The sequence below is a fragment of the Cololabis saira genome, chromosome 13 (genome assembly GCF_033807715.1).
Source record: "Cololabis saira isolate AMF1-May2022 chromosome 13, fColSai1.1, whole genome shotgun sequence".
NCBI classification, from domain to species: Eukaryota; Metazoa; Chordata; class Actinopteri; order Beloniformes; family Belonidae; genus Cololabis; species Cololabis saira.
Window position 1 is genome coordinate 31,609,123 of NC_084599.1, and position 16,995 is coordinate 31,626,117.

The following is a 16,995-nucleotide window of genomic DNA, read 5'->3' on the forward strand; positions in this document are numbered from 1 at the left end:
AGTTTCAACTCCACAAAACAAAATTCTGTTTGGATTTCTGAATTTCCACATGACTAGTCAAACTCTTGGTGGAAACACTGAGGTAATGTATTTTTGTCCTCTCTCAGCACTCATTTAGAGTCTGATGACACAGTGGTGAATCACTGCACTGCACAGTCTGACCACTCTTCCTGTCCCGTCGGAAATGCTGTCATGTACTAACCTTGGTTCTCCTTGTTTTCTCGACTGCCTGACACCTACTGTACAGTGGAGGCCAGATGTCCCTTTTGTTTACCCCCAAATTTCTGTGCTTAGCAGAAAAAACTCACTCCAAAACGCAGATGAATCCTCACAATTTGCATTTAAAACATTGTCTTTTTTGTTGTTGAACACAGTTGCACATCATAAAATCAAGGTGTACCCCAGTTTTATTTAGGTGATTCAGTATACATTTATATTTCTATTGTCCAGTCTGTCGCAAGCATGCATACTGTTGTACATTTAAAGCACTGCTTTTGTGAAAAGAAATCTATAGGTCTCCTCAAAATGTATCACATTTTGAATCACTGTAGAGATTTAACAGCTTATACCAAATGTTTCATTGCTAAAATGATTCATTTTGCAGGGCAGAGTTAAACCATCTCAAAATACACAAAGATCAGATACGACGCACATAAAACGACAATAACGCTTTCTTCTTGTCTCTGCGTTTTGTTGAGTTGAAAACCAGCTATAAAAATATTGTGGCCTTTTCATTTCCGACATGGAGCAACAGTTTGTGTTGTTTTTCTTTGATATAAAGTTCTAAAATCTTCCACTGAAATAGATTCAAATCTAGTAATGAATTAAAAAAAAACTAAGTGGATGCTGATCTCGCAGCAGCTGAGCTTTCACAAACATCAGGTTGCAACAGCATCAGCATGGAAATTCATACAAAAAGGTGGAATTATTCTGGGACAACATGAGCTTGGCTTCTTTTTATGAACCTGTTGTTCTGTTTTTTTGGCATCCATTTGCAACATTTTGCATTTTTATGTGATTGCTTCTGTAACCAATTACTATTATTGATCTTTTATCAAAGAAGCCTCTATAGCTGACTTGTACTGTAACTTATTTGCAATGTTTGTGAGTTTTGAAGCTGAATACCGTTTGAACTCAATAAACGTAATTCTAAAGCTTTTTAAATACCGTTAAAACAAGTTCAGTGCCTGCCATCATGTGAGCAGCCCTTAAGGCTTAAAATGGTAAAAGAACAGTGCACAAACAAGCTCAAACAGTGTACAAATGATATCTGATGCTTTTTAGGTCAATGTTGTTATTTTGGTTGTTTACCAAAACAATTTCAGGCTAAAATTCTTTAATAGATGAATGCTTTGAGTTGAGAGAGTCAGCATTAATTTTAGGGTATTCATATCAAAATCTAAGAGACAATTTAGGAATTACAAGTCTTTAAAAGAGGATAAAGATCCAGGGTTGATTTGGAGGCTGTTGCTGCACCTATACTGTAAGATACATCAGAAGGATATCTGTAATCAGGGGGCTTCCGGCTTAGCTGTACATGGGGTGAGACGTGATTAGCGGAGCTCCTGCAGAGTTAATTTTAATTCAACATTTATAGGCACTTTTTGCATCACTCCCACGGCTTTGGTTTTAACTAAATTATTTTCAACGCGGTTACTTCGACAACTTACCACGGAAATGCCTCCAAAGTCCATCAAAGCGGGGAATAACCCTCCAGCTAACCCGCGGCCTGCTGCTCATGCTGTCTCCTCGCCCCGCGGTGATTCCCCTCCTCCGGAGAGCACCTGCGCTGCGCAGGTTCCAGCTGCGGAGTTCAGCCGGCTTAAAACCGAACTCCTCTCCGCTCTCCGCAATGATGTTGCAGCTATATTTCGGTCAGAGCTTCAGGCAGCACTTACCGAGAATTTAACGTCCATTAAGTCCGAGCTGCTTTCTCTTAAAGCCGATCTTTCTGGCAGTATTTCATCCATGAAGGCGGACGTCGCGGGTCTCGCGACCACGGTCGCTGGGATGGAGCTGTCCGTCTCAAGCTGCTCAGACGACATCGTTGCTCTCCAGAAAAAAGTGGATCACTTGTCGAAAGAATATGTGAGGCTGGAGGACAGATGCGAGGATTTGGAGTCAAGGTCTCGTCGGCAGAACGTACGGATTATTGGCGTCCCGGAGGAGGATCCTGACTCTTCATCTGCAGCCGGTGTTTCCAGGCTATTGGCGGAAGCCTTCTCCCTCGACGCAGAGCCGGTGGTGGACAGAGCCCACCGCACCCTCATGCCGAGACCGAAGCCCGGGGAGCGGCCCCGCGCAATAGTGGCAAGGCTCCATTATTACACCGACTGCGCTGACATCCTGAGAAAGGCGAGAGAGCGGCAGCAGATCAAAGTCCGGGGTATGAGCATCTCCGTGTTCCCGGATCACACAGCCAAGACAGCGCGGGCGCGCGCTGCCTTTAATGACGTGCGCCGTCAGCTGCGGGAGATTGAAGGAGTCCGGTATGGATTGCTGTATCCAGCCCGGCTGCGTGTAACTCATGACGGCCAGCAGCGGGACTTCACGTCGCCAGATGAAGCCCTGGCATTCATCAGGAAAATAAAAAAAGTGACTACCAGCTAGTTTTCTGGGACGATTTATCCAGCTTTATGTCCGTGCGGGACTCTGGCCCGGGGTGAGTGACTGAGTCAATTCAGAAAATGGGACTTTATGTCGTAATTTTTTATTTTTTATTTTTTATTTATTTATTTTATTTTTTTTCTTTTCTCTTCTAACTATCAATGGGAACAACACCGTTTTAAATTGATGGCCTAATCATTTCTCTGGTATGATGCCTTGATAAGAAAATATGCACGCACCCCTGTCTTTTCTTAAATTGTGTGCTTGTGTGTGCGTGTCTGTGTGGGTGTGTGAGTGCATATATGTATATATTATTGTTCTATAGGCCAAAGATCTCCTTAATTTCCGTTTGTTGTTACCCTGACAAGACAGCGATCGTCAGAATGCCTCAGATTGATGGTTTCATATGCCTCATATTTTATTTATTTATTTTTTTTAAGGTTTTAACTCTGCAGGAGCTAATTTTGTTTTTGTTTTTGTATTTAGCTTTATAGTCGAAAGCATCTCTTTTCGAGAATGGCTTCCTTTGAAGCCAGCACGGCTGTTTCCCTCGTTTGGGGATGGGATCATCTAATGTGCGTTGGGTGGGTGGGCGGGGGTTATGGGATGTTGGCTTTTTGTCTCTGTAGGTATGTATATACTCCTGAGTTTTGTTTGTTTTGGTTTTCCCTTTTACCTCTTTTCCTTATATCTCCTCTGGTGGTGGGTGAGTCGGTCTTATTTTCTCTCAGAGAATGCCTATGAACGATCGTAATCTGCGCAAGCCTGATACTGGATCAAACATTACATTCACTAGCTGGAATGTGAAAGGTGTGAATAATCCAATTAAGCGATCAAAGATTTTTTCACATTTGAAACGCTTGGACACTGACATAGCTTTCCTTCAGGAAACTCATTTGCGAAATAAAGATCATTTCAGACTCAAACGAGCTTGGGTGGGTGATATTTTTCATTCAAATTTTGATTCTAGGTCTAGAGGAGTAGCAATTTTGATCAACAAAAGAGTCAATTTCTCCGTCTCCAGGACAATATCCGATAAGAATGGTAGATATCTTATTGTTGCGGGCACTCTATACTGTAACCCTGTATTGTTGGTGAATATATATGCCCCTAATTTTGATGACCCCAATTTTACGGATAGGCTGTTTGGCAACCTCCCTTTCTTAAATACGCATATTACAATACTGGGTGGTGATCTGAATTGTGTTATTAATCCTTCTTTGGACCGTTCGAATCCTCGTACTTTGACTCAATCCTCTATGTCAAAATCTATTACCGATTTTACAGTCAAGAATGGGCTTGTTGATCCGTGGAGGGTCTCACATCCTGGAGATAAGGAATTCTCTTTTTTTTCACAAGTACATCAGTCATATTCACGTATTGACTATTTTTTTGTTGATGGCTCTCTTCTCCCCAAAGTTACTTCTGTCGTATACCACCCAATTGTTATTTCGGATCACGCCCCTCTAACTTTGAATATAACATGGTCTGAGCGCCCCCGTTTTTCTTCTCCCTGGAGGTTTAATCCATTGCTTTTATCCGACGATGCATTTAATGTTTCTATATCTGCTTCAATAGATGATTTCATTGCATTAAACAAAACAGATTCTACCAGTTTTTCGCTAGTATGGGAATCACTCAAAGCATATTTGCGAGGACAGATTATCTCTTATTCAGCATACGACAGTAAAATCCGCAGGGCTAAATTACAGGAGCTCACATCTAAAATTCAGGACACAGACAGACTAAACTCAGTTAACCCGAGTCCGAGTTTACTGAAACAACGGCTTGATTTGCAGTCAAAATTCGATCTTATAGCGACAGCCGATTCTGAACGGCTCCTATTACGCGCTCATGCCAACTATTATGAACACGGCGATAAACCAAGCAGGTTATTGGCTCACCAATTAAAAAGGCAAGCAACGTCGAGACTGATTCCCAGCATTAGAGATTCTAATGGCACACTTACCACCGATCCAATCGCCATCAACACAATTTTTAAATCATACTACTCCTCTCTCTATGAGTCAGAATCTCCACTTGACACAGCAGAAATGACCTCCTTTCTTGATAATATCACTGTCCCTACTATTAATTTGGATGTGGCTAATGGCCTCGATGCTCCTTTCAGCTTGCAAGAAATTGCTGCCGCCATTGAAGCTACGCAAAGCAACAAGGCCCCTGGTCCCGATGGGTTCGGAGCTGAGTTTTTCAAAAAATTCAAAGACAAATTAGCCCCCCTTTTACTTTCAATGTACAATGAGTCCCTTGATTATGGCTCATTGCCTCCCTCTTTAATGCAGGCGTCTATTGCCCTCCTTTTGAAGAAGGACAAGGACCCTGAATCATGCACTTCTTATAGGCCCTTGTCTTTACTGAATGTAGATGTCAAAATTTTAGCCAAGGCACTAGCAATTCGTCTTGATAAGATCCTTCCTAGCATCATATCTGAGGAGCAGAATGGTTTCATCAAGGGACGCCAGCTCTTCTATAATGTTCGTACACTTCTTAATGTGATTCTCTCTAAAGATTCTTCTCCACTCCCTGAAGTTGTTATCGCAATTGATGCTGAGAAAGCTTTTGATCATGTCGAATTTAACTATCTTTTTGCAACACTTCAAAAATTCGGATTTGGACACAGGTTTATATCGTGGATTAGACTTCTTTACACTTCCCCTCAGGCCAGCATTCACACCAATGACAACTACTCCACTTATTTTACATTATCACGTGGCACGAGACAGGGCTGCCCTCTCTCCCCTTTGCTATTCGCTCTATCCGTCGAACCACTTTCAATTGCTTTAAGAACTCTTCCTCTATTTCGCGGAGTCTCTAGGTCCAATGTGGAACTTAAATTGTCACTTTATGCAGACGACCTCCTTTTATATGTATCTGACCCTTTAACCAGCATCGCACCAATATTATCTCTGTTGAAGAATTACGGATCCTTCTCCGGCTATAAGGTCAATCTTCACAAGTGTGAATGCTTCCCCATAAACTCCTCTGCTTTACAACTCAAACAATCTGATATCCCCTTTAAACTCAGCCCGTCAGGCTTTAGATACTTAGGGATTAATGTGACCCGCACTCTGCCCTCTCTTTTCACCGCTAATTTTTCCTCACTGGTAACTCGAGTGAAGGCGGACTTACAGAGGTGGAACTCCCTACCATTGTCACTGATAGGAAGAATTAACACAGTGAAAATGACTGTATTGCCTAAATTTCTTTTTTTGTTCCAATGCACTCCTTTATTTCTACCAAAATCTTTTTTTAAATCACTTGACCAAATTGTTTCCAACTTTTTATGGGCCGGTAAGACACCCAGAGTGAGGTATTCGCTTCTCCAAAAATTTAAATTTAATGGGGGTCTAGCACTACCAAACTTTATGCTTTACTATTGGTCAGCGCATATTCACAAACAAATTTATTGGCTTCAGTCTCCTGAGTTATTATGGTGCAGATTGGAGGCTCAGTCACTCTCTTCATCCTCTGTAACGGCCCTACTCTCCTCCTCTTTACCATTGAATCCCTCTAAGTTTACAAATAGCCCTGTGGTGCTTTCCTCCCTTAAGATTTGGTCACAGTTTAGGCGCCACTTTAAATTTGCTTCTCCATCCATCTATACACCTGTTACTAAGAATCATCTGTTCCCTCCATCACTAATAGACACCACTTTTATGATTTGGTACAACCGGGGCATTAAGCACTTCAGGGATCTATATAAGGATGGTGTCTTTTCCACATTTTCAGATCTGAGGTCAAAGTTCAATTTGCCTGCCTCCCATTTGTTTCGCTACTTCCAGCTTCGACACTGCGCCTCTGCTCTGTTTCCATGCTTCCCTTCCCTTCCTGCTAACCAACCGTGGGATGATCTTCTAACAATGAAACTCAGTCAAAAGTCTCTGATATCTAAGATATATGCACTGTGTATGACATTTGATGATCATTCTGTAGATAAAGCTCGGGAGGGTTGGGGACGAGAGTTGGGCCTTGACTTCACAGGGGAGCTGTGGGATAAAGCTATCCGTAGCATACGATCTAGCACGCCTTGCGCTAGATTTGAACTTATTCAATTTAAGGTGCTGCATAGAGCCCACCTATCAAAATCCCGATTATCGGAAATATATCCGAATGTTGCAGACCTATGCAACAGATGCCAGGGTTCTCCATGCAATTTAAGTCATATGTTTTTCTCCTGTCCTAGGTTACAGAAATTTTGGAGTGATTATTCTGTGATCATGTCTAAAGTTCTGGGTAAAAAAGTTGTTATGGCCCCTCTCTTAGCAATATTCGGACTCACTGTTGACTCCTCACATATCAGCCCCACACAGTCAGAAGTATTGGCTTTCACATCCCTTTTAGCAAGACGTCGTATCTTACTTCTATGGAAATCCCCCAAGTCCACGTCTATTTCTATTTGGCTTAGTGATGTTATGTTTTTTCTTAAATTGGAGAAGGTGAGATACTCTTTAAAAGGCAACGCAGCTAAATTCGTTCGCAAATGGCAATCTTTCATAGACCACTTTACCGCGTTGAAGACTCTACCCACCGACTGACCCCCCCCTCCCTTAATTTTCTTTTCATCTCCTTAATTTGTTTTTTTTTCATGTTTTATTTATTTCCAGTTAATGGGATATCACTTATGGGCATCTACATTCACCACTGCATTTGTTTTTTGTATGCATTTTTGCTCATACATTACTTTCCTCCTTTGATCATTTCTTGCTCATCTGTTTATTTATTATTTAACGCTACAGAGACTCTGTTCCTTAGTTAGGTTTTGTGTGTTTTTTAAAAAAAAAAAAAAAAAAAAGGAGACAATGTATAATGCGTGTGTTTGACTACAGATTTCCATGTTTTCATTGTATGTTGTTTCCTATAAAAAGATCAATAAAAAAAAGAAGGATATCTGTAATCAAGAGATGCCATGCCTAAAGCTGGGCATACACTGTGCAATATTTTAAATCGTTTGATTCAGCCCCATCTCACACTGCACGACTAGATTGCGGAGTTCAAAAGTTCACAGCCCACGATTTATGGTGTCCCACTGTACGACCCGTCTGCTCACACTATACGATCATAATCCTCCCGCCGGACCTCTCTGTATTGGAACTCGAGGCCGGTTTTGGGGCTTTCTTTCCAAACGTGCGTCCTGCCCACCCGATCAAAGGTTATGGGGATCCTTTATTTTTTTATATATATAAAAAAATCCCCAAATATCTGTACTGTTTCTGATTGGGTGGGCACTGCGCATCATTTTTAGACACAACAATGAACGCATACCGCAAAAGTTGCATCATAAAGTGTTCAGAACAGCACAGAGCGCACACTAAAGGCTGATTTATGGTTCCGCGTTACACCAACGCAGAGCCTACGGCGTAGGGGACGCGGCGACCCGCACCGTACGTGGAAATACGGTCTTTTTTTTCTGCTATTAAAACATGATTTGTAATGTGAATTTGCAACACTTAAACTAAAAATAATAGTTTTTGACGTGACATCAGAGATTGCGCATGCTCTCTGCGAAAGGATGAGGCAAATCGGGTCGTAGCTGCTTCAACTGTTGATACCTTCACGAGGAGCGACCAGGATTTCAAACATGCTAGATTTTCTTGCAACCTCACGATTCGTGATCGGGAGCTCGTCGTGAGGTGTTAATCTCTCGTCGTTACCCCACGTATACTGCACGAGGCACGACCAACGATTGGGTTGAAATCCGTCCCGATCCAAAAAATAGTCGCACGACTGGAAAATCGTCTCAAAACGAGCCGATAATCACACAGTGTATGCCCGGCTTTAGATGAAAAAGCAAATCAAATGTGTCAGAGAAATAGTAGCAACATTTGGAGTGGTCACATTAATGTCTGATTGCACTTTGCCAAGAAAACATCTAGAAAAAGCCAAAACAGTTCTGGAACAGCATTCTTTAGGACCAATGACAGTGAAATCAAAGTGTAACATAAAGTTGGGTGAAAAAATACTGGGAAATATTGGCTCATGATGAAGCAGACAATGTTACTTGTACACCATGCGGAAGCAGAGCATGTCCGGCTTCAAGGTCAAGATAGAAGGCAGAAGCAGTCGGCTGAGCTTTGAGACATATCAGGATATACTGTCTGCTCAGATTCAGCCAAATACAGCACCTGGTTGGATATTCCTGCACAGTATAGATGGACACTGACCCACAACCCAATGCAAAAGCATCCCAGATGTTTTCAAAGATGAAGTCCTGGTAAATCATCACAGAGGAGGGACCCTTTTGGTGATGTCCATGGGTTCCAGACTTCAGCTGGTGATTGACTGCAAACTATTCTCATCAGAATACACAAAATGAATGTTTTATTCTTGGTTATGTGTGTTTGTGTAATTCCAAATAAGAGCTGTGTTTATCCCTAAATAGTTATTACAATCCGGATGTGATTGTCTTCAAATGAAAGCTCAGAGTAGGCACTTTAACCTCACATTCATAAAGTTACTTGAATGTATTTAGTTCAAAATCTGAACTAAACATCGTAAAAGTGTTTGTTCAAATAATTTACTTTTCAACTACGATTGAGGTTTCCCAGTTATGTTAGGTATTGGCGATATTGATCTGATGCACAAGGGGAAAAGTCCAAGAAAGAAACAAAATTACAACAACTAATGAAGGTGCTCAACATGTGTTCCATATGTAAGCAATAATGCCCGATGAGGTGTACATTATCAGAAATATATGGACGACGTGGGGGCGTTTGCGGAGGACGGTTTGCCTCTGCGAAGTCCATTATCCCGGTTATACCACGGTCATTTACCAAAAAACATAAATATTAAATAAGTTATTCATGCTTTAATGTGTTTTCAGTTGAAATCATAAGTTTTATAACAAGCCACAGCTGAGCGGACTATTTAACCTCTCGTCTGCAGCTGTTGTAACCTGGTAAATTACGTTTTTTAACAAGCCATAACTCAGTTTCCTTGGTAACGGGAGACATTCTAGTCCGCTCAGCTCCACTCGGCTATTTTCTTTTCTCTCCTCTTCTGCATCCCAGTCATCAAAATTGTTAAATTCACCAAATAAATTAAAAGAAATTACAAAATCACAAAAATTATAATTTATAACCTACACCTGCCAACCAATCAGAATCGAGTATTTACACAGACCGTGGTATAAAGAATCATAATACACGCAGCGGCTTTGACTTTCTGCTCAGAAGTTAGTCAGTAGGTTTTGTCCTAAAGCGACTGCAACTGTCTTTCAAAACTGGCTCATTGTCAAATAAATTCACCCAGGAAATAAAAAGCTGTGCTAGAACTCCAAATGTAAGTGTTTCTATGTGTTTGGATAATTGCATGTGTGCGTTTCATTTAGGAGCTGTTAGTGGAACTTGGCTGGGTGAGCAAAGTGAGAGGAAAGGGGGAGGAAGAGGATGGAGGAAGCGCACAGACTGAAGGAGGGAGTGGCGACAGTTGCGATGATGAAGATGGCTGCGAAGCATCTGGTGAAGAGAGTGGTGAGTCACATGTGCTCGCAAACACCCAAACTGGCACAGAAAAAGAGAGGAACAAACACGAGCAAACATACGCCCACAAGCGGACGCATATGCGCCAAAGCATCCTTGTCTTATCAAATAGTTTCCTCACCACACGCTCTCTCATGCTGTATTCCTACACACTCATTGAATTAATAAAAGAGCACACATGGGTCATGGGGATGTGAAGGTTTAAAGATGCTGCAGCCTCTACATGTCTTGTACCAGCACCATGCCCAGAGGGAGGGATAGTACTGAGAAATATATTCCCATATGTTGTCCATCTCTCCTCCTCGTTCACTTTTTCCACTCCAACTTTTGCTTGTTTCTGCAGTTTATTTCCTTTTCAGTCTAGATAAAGAACAACCAAGTCACCAAGAGAGCAGAGTTTGAAAAATAAGTTATTTTCTTGACTTTCTCATGGTTCTTGTAGAAAAAAAAAACATGGGTGTCATAGGGAGAGCCGGGGACTGGTGTAACTTGGGGGTCCTTTATGACGCTGTACTGCAGGTCAGTGGCAGTGACGGACCCCCTTGCATACTGAAAAAAAGCAGGTGCACATAAAACAGATGGATGAATGGGTTGGTTTTGGATTTATTTTATTTTTTGGAATCACTTTAGTTAGTTTAAGCATGTCTTGGTTGTTGATATCAAATATGTGTAACATGCTGCTCCACAGAAACTCCTGAGGGGCAAAACTGCCAATTAATGCAATCTGCTGGCCAATTCTGCTATTTACATCTGCTACACCCTTTACCCTAACCTTTCTATGACACTTCTGTGGAAACGTGCATCTCTCAATGAGCCTAAAAATGTTTTATGACTATTTTTGGAAGAGGTTGTTGGTTATCATCAATCAAATTGATGTTGCCAATGTTAGGATCATATTTCTTGTGCTATCAGTTCGAGGGCGACAGAGACAACTTTTTTGTCTCTGCTACATGTCTCAGAAAAAATGAAGTAAAATTAATTAAGTACAGACAATATTTAATATATGACACATAAATATGTGATGTCCCTTTAACATTCTGCTTTCAGGGGCTTCTTTTCTTCTAAATCATTGAAACAGAGACCTTGTGTTTTCATTTGGAATACAGAAACAGATATCTTCTTGCATGAAAGGAGAGTGTGTTTGCAGTTGTGGGGTTGTGGATGCACATTGAAAATTATTTTTGATGGCCTTCTAATTGTGTATGTGCCTGTCTTTACATGCAAGTATGAAAAAAGCCCAGTTATGCTCATTTTCAGCTGTAAGATTTTAATCTCGGGTACTTTTAGAGTAGCCTCTTACCCACCAAAATTCAAAAGCCCGTAACTGTTTCAGAATCATAAGGACTGAGAATAACAGGGAGAAAATGAGCACATTTGCCTCGAGAGTTTTTTCATTGGTTGAATTCCTAAAGGCTTGTAATAGGCAATGCTATTGCCTCTTGAATGTGCACATTTCTTGTGCCATGATTTCAATATACAATATAATACATGTTGTTGATTTCCTGTAAATAACACCCAAGCTTCAACTCCTTTCATGTATGTTTGAGCCAGAATCTGATCCAAATGTGAAATTGGATGAAATAACAAACTGCAACAACAAAGATTACATTCAGTACATGGATTAGTTGCTATTGTGCAACACCATTGATTATGTTGTTATGAGTCATTCACCATTTGCATATATATATAGATATATATCATAAAATAATCTCAGCCTAATAAAAAACTAGCTTCATTCCACAAATCACAAGTCCATATTTTCTAACAGTAGAGGCATTTTGGCATGATAACCAATTGATATCTTCATTTATTAAGATGCATAAGAGTGCATTAGTGTTGTTTTTTTTTCTATCTAGCGTGAGACAGAGCAGAAAACTGTAAATCTTGTCAAATATTCTCACTATACCCATGATGTTTGTTCCCAGCACAACACATACAGTATACTTACCACTTGTGCATCAGGCCTATAAGTGTGTAGTTTGTAAAAGCACATACTTTCAGATTTACTCTTCCTGCAGAGCTAGTGGCACATTGGAACCTGTTAATAAAGGAGTCCTCTGGAAAGAAAATAATGACAACATTCACTCCATTGCCGCCTCAGAAACACAAACAACATCCACTGAGTCATGGCAGGTCAAGCTTCCCTCACAACCAAAAACACATTTTCTGTGGAGACTTCATGGAAACAAAACCAAAATTCTTAGTAAAGTAGCTGCAGATCCACCAGGATAGATTTACATTATTGATTCTCGCTGTGGATTTGTGAACTTTATAGTTTACAAAGATCGCTGAAGCTGTTGCAGTTGTGTGTATCCGCTGCTTGGAGAATATGACCTTACAAGTAGCTCTGCCCTCTATGATGTTCTGGAGAGTCTATGTTGTGAAAACTCTCCAGAAAGAAACTTTCTCCACATCCTGAAGGCCAAGTATCTTGTACATACAAATACTAGATCAAACAATTACAATTTATTTGTTGTTTTTCTTTTAACTCCAGCCACATCTAAGTTGATGATGATTTAATGATAATTCACCCTAATGCCGTTTTTTAGGAAACGACAGAGCAAACTTTACTTCTTGAGGAAGCTTAGGTCCTTTAGTGTTTGCAGCAAGATGTTGACTATCTTCTATAAGTCTATTGTGGTGCGTTCTACATCAGTATTCATCTGTTGCGAGTAGCATCAGAGCCAGTGACTTAAGGAAACTGAACAATCTGATAAAGAGGGCTGGCTCTGTTCTGGGGACTGTTCTGGAGCCTCTGGAGCTGATTGTGTAAAGGAGGATACTTCATAAACTGAAGAAGATCGTGGATAACTCAGAGCATCCTCTTCACAACACAGTGTATTCAGTCAGAGGCTTCTTCAGATCCGTTACAGGAGATCCTTCCTTCTGACGGAAATAAACCTCCACAATGACTCTTTGAAGAGACTTAAATCTTAACTGCTGCAGAGATTGATTTAATTATGTATTTTTTACATTGAACAACACTGTAGACAAGTCAGAAAGGATGGAAAAGCTTAAAATAGCCACTTAGAAATATCTGTATTTCTGGAATTTCTTTACCAAACATTCGAACAAGCGTTATCTCTGTTTCTACTCCTGCCCTGTAAATATGAACAGAAATTAGGGGGGGAAATTGTCATTACTTAACATGACAAATTAGTTTTTATTGAATATGGGACATGGAGAAGACATGTTGGATGAAAGTGGAATGTCGGGCAGGAAGAGAAACGAAGCTTGTGGAAATCCTCTCTGTTTTATTTATTAGAAGCATTTAATAGTGAGAAGTTATTTTTATCATGCAGTGTCAGTACGCAGCCTATTATTCTTTCATCTAAGTTCCCACATCAGGCTAAGCTTAATCTCATCCTAGACAGCGAGAGAATCATTTGACAAACACCGTTTCTTGATTGAAATCTGTTTAAAAAAAAATTATAATAACAATAAAAATCCAGTTATTTGAACTTAGGACCAGTTAAAAGCATTTGAGGCTTTTTATGCATTCATGTTTCACTTATATGCTGGAAACTAATGGTGGAGATTATTCGCTCACTCTGTTGTAGTTTGACAGGCATTGTTACTCAGAGAAAAGGTCATACACACGTGCCATTTTTCAAAGTTACACGTGAAAAGAAAAAAACCCATATATACCCATAGACACAAAAAAGCTTTTTTATAAGCAGGCAGAAGTAATGAATGCTTTAGTTGCTATGGAGTTTTACCATCAACAGTTATATACGCTTCTCAGTTTATTTATGTATAAGGATCACTTATTTATCATTTTGCAGGGGAGGTTTTTTTTTCTTTCCCTGTAGACAGTTCTTTTATTTCTTTCCCTCCCTTATGTTTTCTTGAAGATTAAACCGATTGATTTTTTTTTTTCTCGTCAAATGATGCGATCCCTCCTCAACTCTCCTCCGATCTCTCCTTCTTGCCCTGACATGTCCGAGTCCTATAACGTCAATAATGTAAATGTAATCACAGCTGTTGGTCTCCTCTGGTTTTTCTCTATATTTCTCTTCTCTTTAGCTAATGGAATCCTGTGTTAATAGAACGGCTGAACTTTAATCTGTGATGTGGTGGTGGGTAAAGGGAGTGTTAAACTATATCCTGCAGGTGTCCATGAGTCATATTAAAACCACTAATGCCAGTCTGGGAAGCTTTCAACCTTTCCACGGAAAAGCCGCAAGCTGGTTTCTTTTCCTTTACATACTTCTAATATATTCAGAAACTCTTTGAATCTCTACCAAGTACAAGAGGTATTTGTGTGTGTGTGCGTGTGCGCGCGTGTGTGTGTGTGTGTGTGTGTAAGAGAATGTCTGAATGCGTACTTGTAAGGGGCACTCAATCCCTGCAACCATGGTTACCAGGTGGTCTGTTCTCCCTTGGGTCCCTATTTCATGGCAGCGGAGAGAGAGGAGGAGATAAAAGGAGGAAGAGATGGAAAACCAGAGGAAGGGAGGGGCTTGTTTTATACCACCTCACTTGACTAAGTGCGTGCATTGTGCTTTCAGTATGACCCGGTTTATTCTTTTGTTTTAGGAAAGGTTCAGCCACTTTCTGGGTAAAATAGGGTCAGGTTGACACACTGAACATGCAAGAAATAATAGGCTTATAAGAGAATATTGTACACGACAAAACCAATTTGTCTTTATTGACCTACTTCCATGCAAACCTCCCTGGGGCCAGATCTATAAAGCCTTTAGTTGATATTTTGTCTTTTGGGTCTTTTCCCCTCCTACATAAGAACAGACTGATCTACTTGAATAGGAGTCAAGAGCTGCTTGAAGAGACACCGAAAAAACATTAAAATGTCTAATAAGACCTCTGATATTCACTGGTTGCTATAAAACTTTGTAGGGTCATCCCTTAGGTTTGAATTGAACAGTGCAATAAACTGAAAGTGCTCTCTTTGTCCGAGCAGCACTGGAGAGCAGTTGGGTGTAAAACACTGTATGAATGCAGAGACTCTCCCACCGACGCAGCTGCTGGACGATGCAGACTGAAGCATTTTCTTCATTGTGCTTTATTTCTGCACAGTTTACTACTGTAAGAGTACAGCATATACACATACAACTAATAACAGACGTATGCTTTAAAAGTATATAGAAAAATTACACCCAAAGCAAATCTCTCTTTTCGAATAAGTGTCTATCTGATGTTCCAGTTTAGAGGTCCATTGTTAAAATAACATTTGCACATGAAACTCAAGTACCACCATCATCCACTGTTTTGCTTCTGTAAATATTTTCTACCTCACTCCAAATAGTTGGATTATATTTACTCATTTTTCAGTTGGAAACAGTAAAATCCATATGCTGTATAAGTATGAAATGATAAACAGCTTGTTTGCATTTCTGCATTCTGTCTTGAATAAATCGTTCACGTTGACAGGTCAGAAATAAAGACATGTTGGCTGGTTTGGACGTGTTAAACAATTTAAAGTTGAACCTGCAGGGTTTGTTTATTTACAAATTTTTATTCACAAGGAATATAGATCATATGTTTTGCAAATGTGCATCGATAAATGTTTCAGTCCAGGCCTGTACATGGGAATTTACATGATTGGTCCCTGGCTGCTTGTTATTATTATTTCAGTCGGTGCTGAATTTAACATGCTGCTGAAAAAAGGTTAATGAAGAAATAACATAACCTGTGGGAGACGTAGCCGTGTTGGCTACAGTTTCACCATCACTTCTGCAGTTTGTGACGTGATCAGCTGGTGTGGGCTTGGCCACGCTGCAACAGCAGCAACGTTTGGGTTTGCTGAGTAGCTGTTGTAGCTGTTGCCCCAAATCAGGTGACAAACTTAGAAATATGGTCAGTCCAGTTTCTGCTTCTCTGAGCTCCGTGATGGTTTTTTTTGCTTTGTTCCCGCTGCATCTTTTGCTTGCTTGTCAGCTTGCTTGCTTGTCACAGGCGTTTTTAAAACTGTTCCTGAACTCAGAGACATTTTGCCCCGTTACGGCTTTGTTACCGCCGGTGCTGTAACAGTGGTGGAACGAAACGTTCTGCCATTCTGCTGCTGTGCAATTCACACAGCACAGTGGGCTTGAACAAAGGCGCTACAGCGGTGGAACAAATTAGCATTGTGAAATGGGGCTATTGTGACATAGCATGCTGTCCCCCAAACAACGCCATTAACATATTTTTGTCCCCAGGTATTAAGAAAATTTAAAAAAATTCAAAACAGTTACGTCAGAAGAGCTCTAAAAGTTGCTTTAGTGTCTATGCAGACGTGCTTTTCTACTGGGACGTTAACTACTTTGAAGGTACCCACTTGCTCCGCCTCCCGTTTGCATAATGAAGCAGAAATGTATTAAAAATGTATGTTCAAAAATAAATAAGTAAGATGGAAAGAGAAATGTAAAAAGAAAACGGCAATAAATATATTTTGAGAAATTTAAAAAAAGTAGTAACTCTTATGATGGACAGAATAAATGAACATATTAAAAATAGATAAAAGTAATAAGATAATAAAATGTTATTATATTGGAAAAAATCTAGATGAAATAAATATAAGAATGTAGAGAAAAATATTGAAATATATAAAAATGTAAACATGACGAGATTAATGTCAAACTGTAAATTGAATTCCAAAAAATAATAGGGGTTATACAAAATTAAATAAATACAGTTGACAGTTATATAGCCTTAAAAACATGTTTTCATACTGCTGTAGCTAGGGCGTATGTATCAGATGCCTCCTGGACGCCTCCCTAGGGAGGAGACCCCGGGGAAGACCCAGGACACGCTGGAGAGACTGTGTCTCTCGGCTGGCCTGGGAACGTCTCGGAGCAACCCCCCCCCAGAAGAGCTGGAGGAAGAGTCTGGGCTGAGGGAAGCTACCCGGGTCTGGATAAGCGGACGAAGATGCACAGATGGATTTTTG

The 16,995-nt window shown here is 40.4% G+C and overlaps 1 protein-coding gene across 1 annotated transcript in view; it reads left to right on the top strand.

Annotated features, from left to right (window-relative positions):
- LOC133457862 (glypican-5-like) overlaps nt 1–16,995 on the top strand; it is a 75,219-nt gene that overhangs the window by 34,456 nt on the left and 23,768 nt on the right. Inside the window, exon 9 of the mRNA XM_061737230.1 lies at nt 9,956–10,097. Coding sequence (XP_061593214.1) covers nt 9,956–10,097 — 142 coding nt within the window. The remainder of the gene's footprint in view (nt 1–9,955; nt 10,098–16,995) is intronic.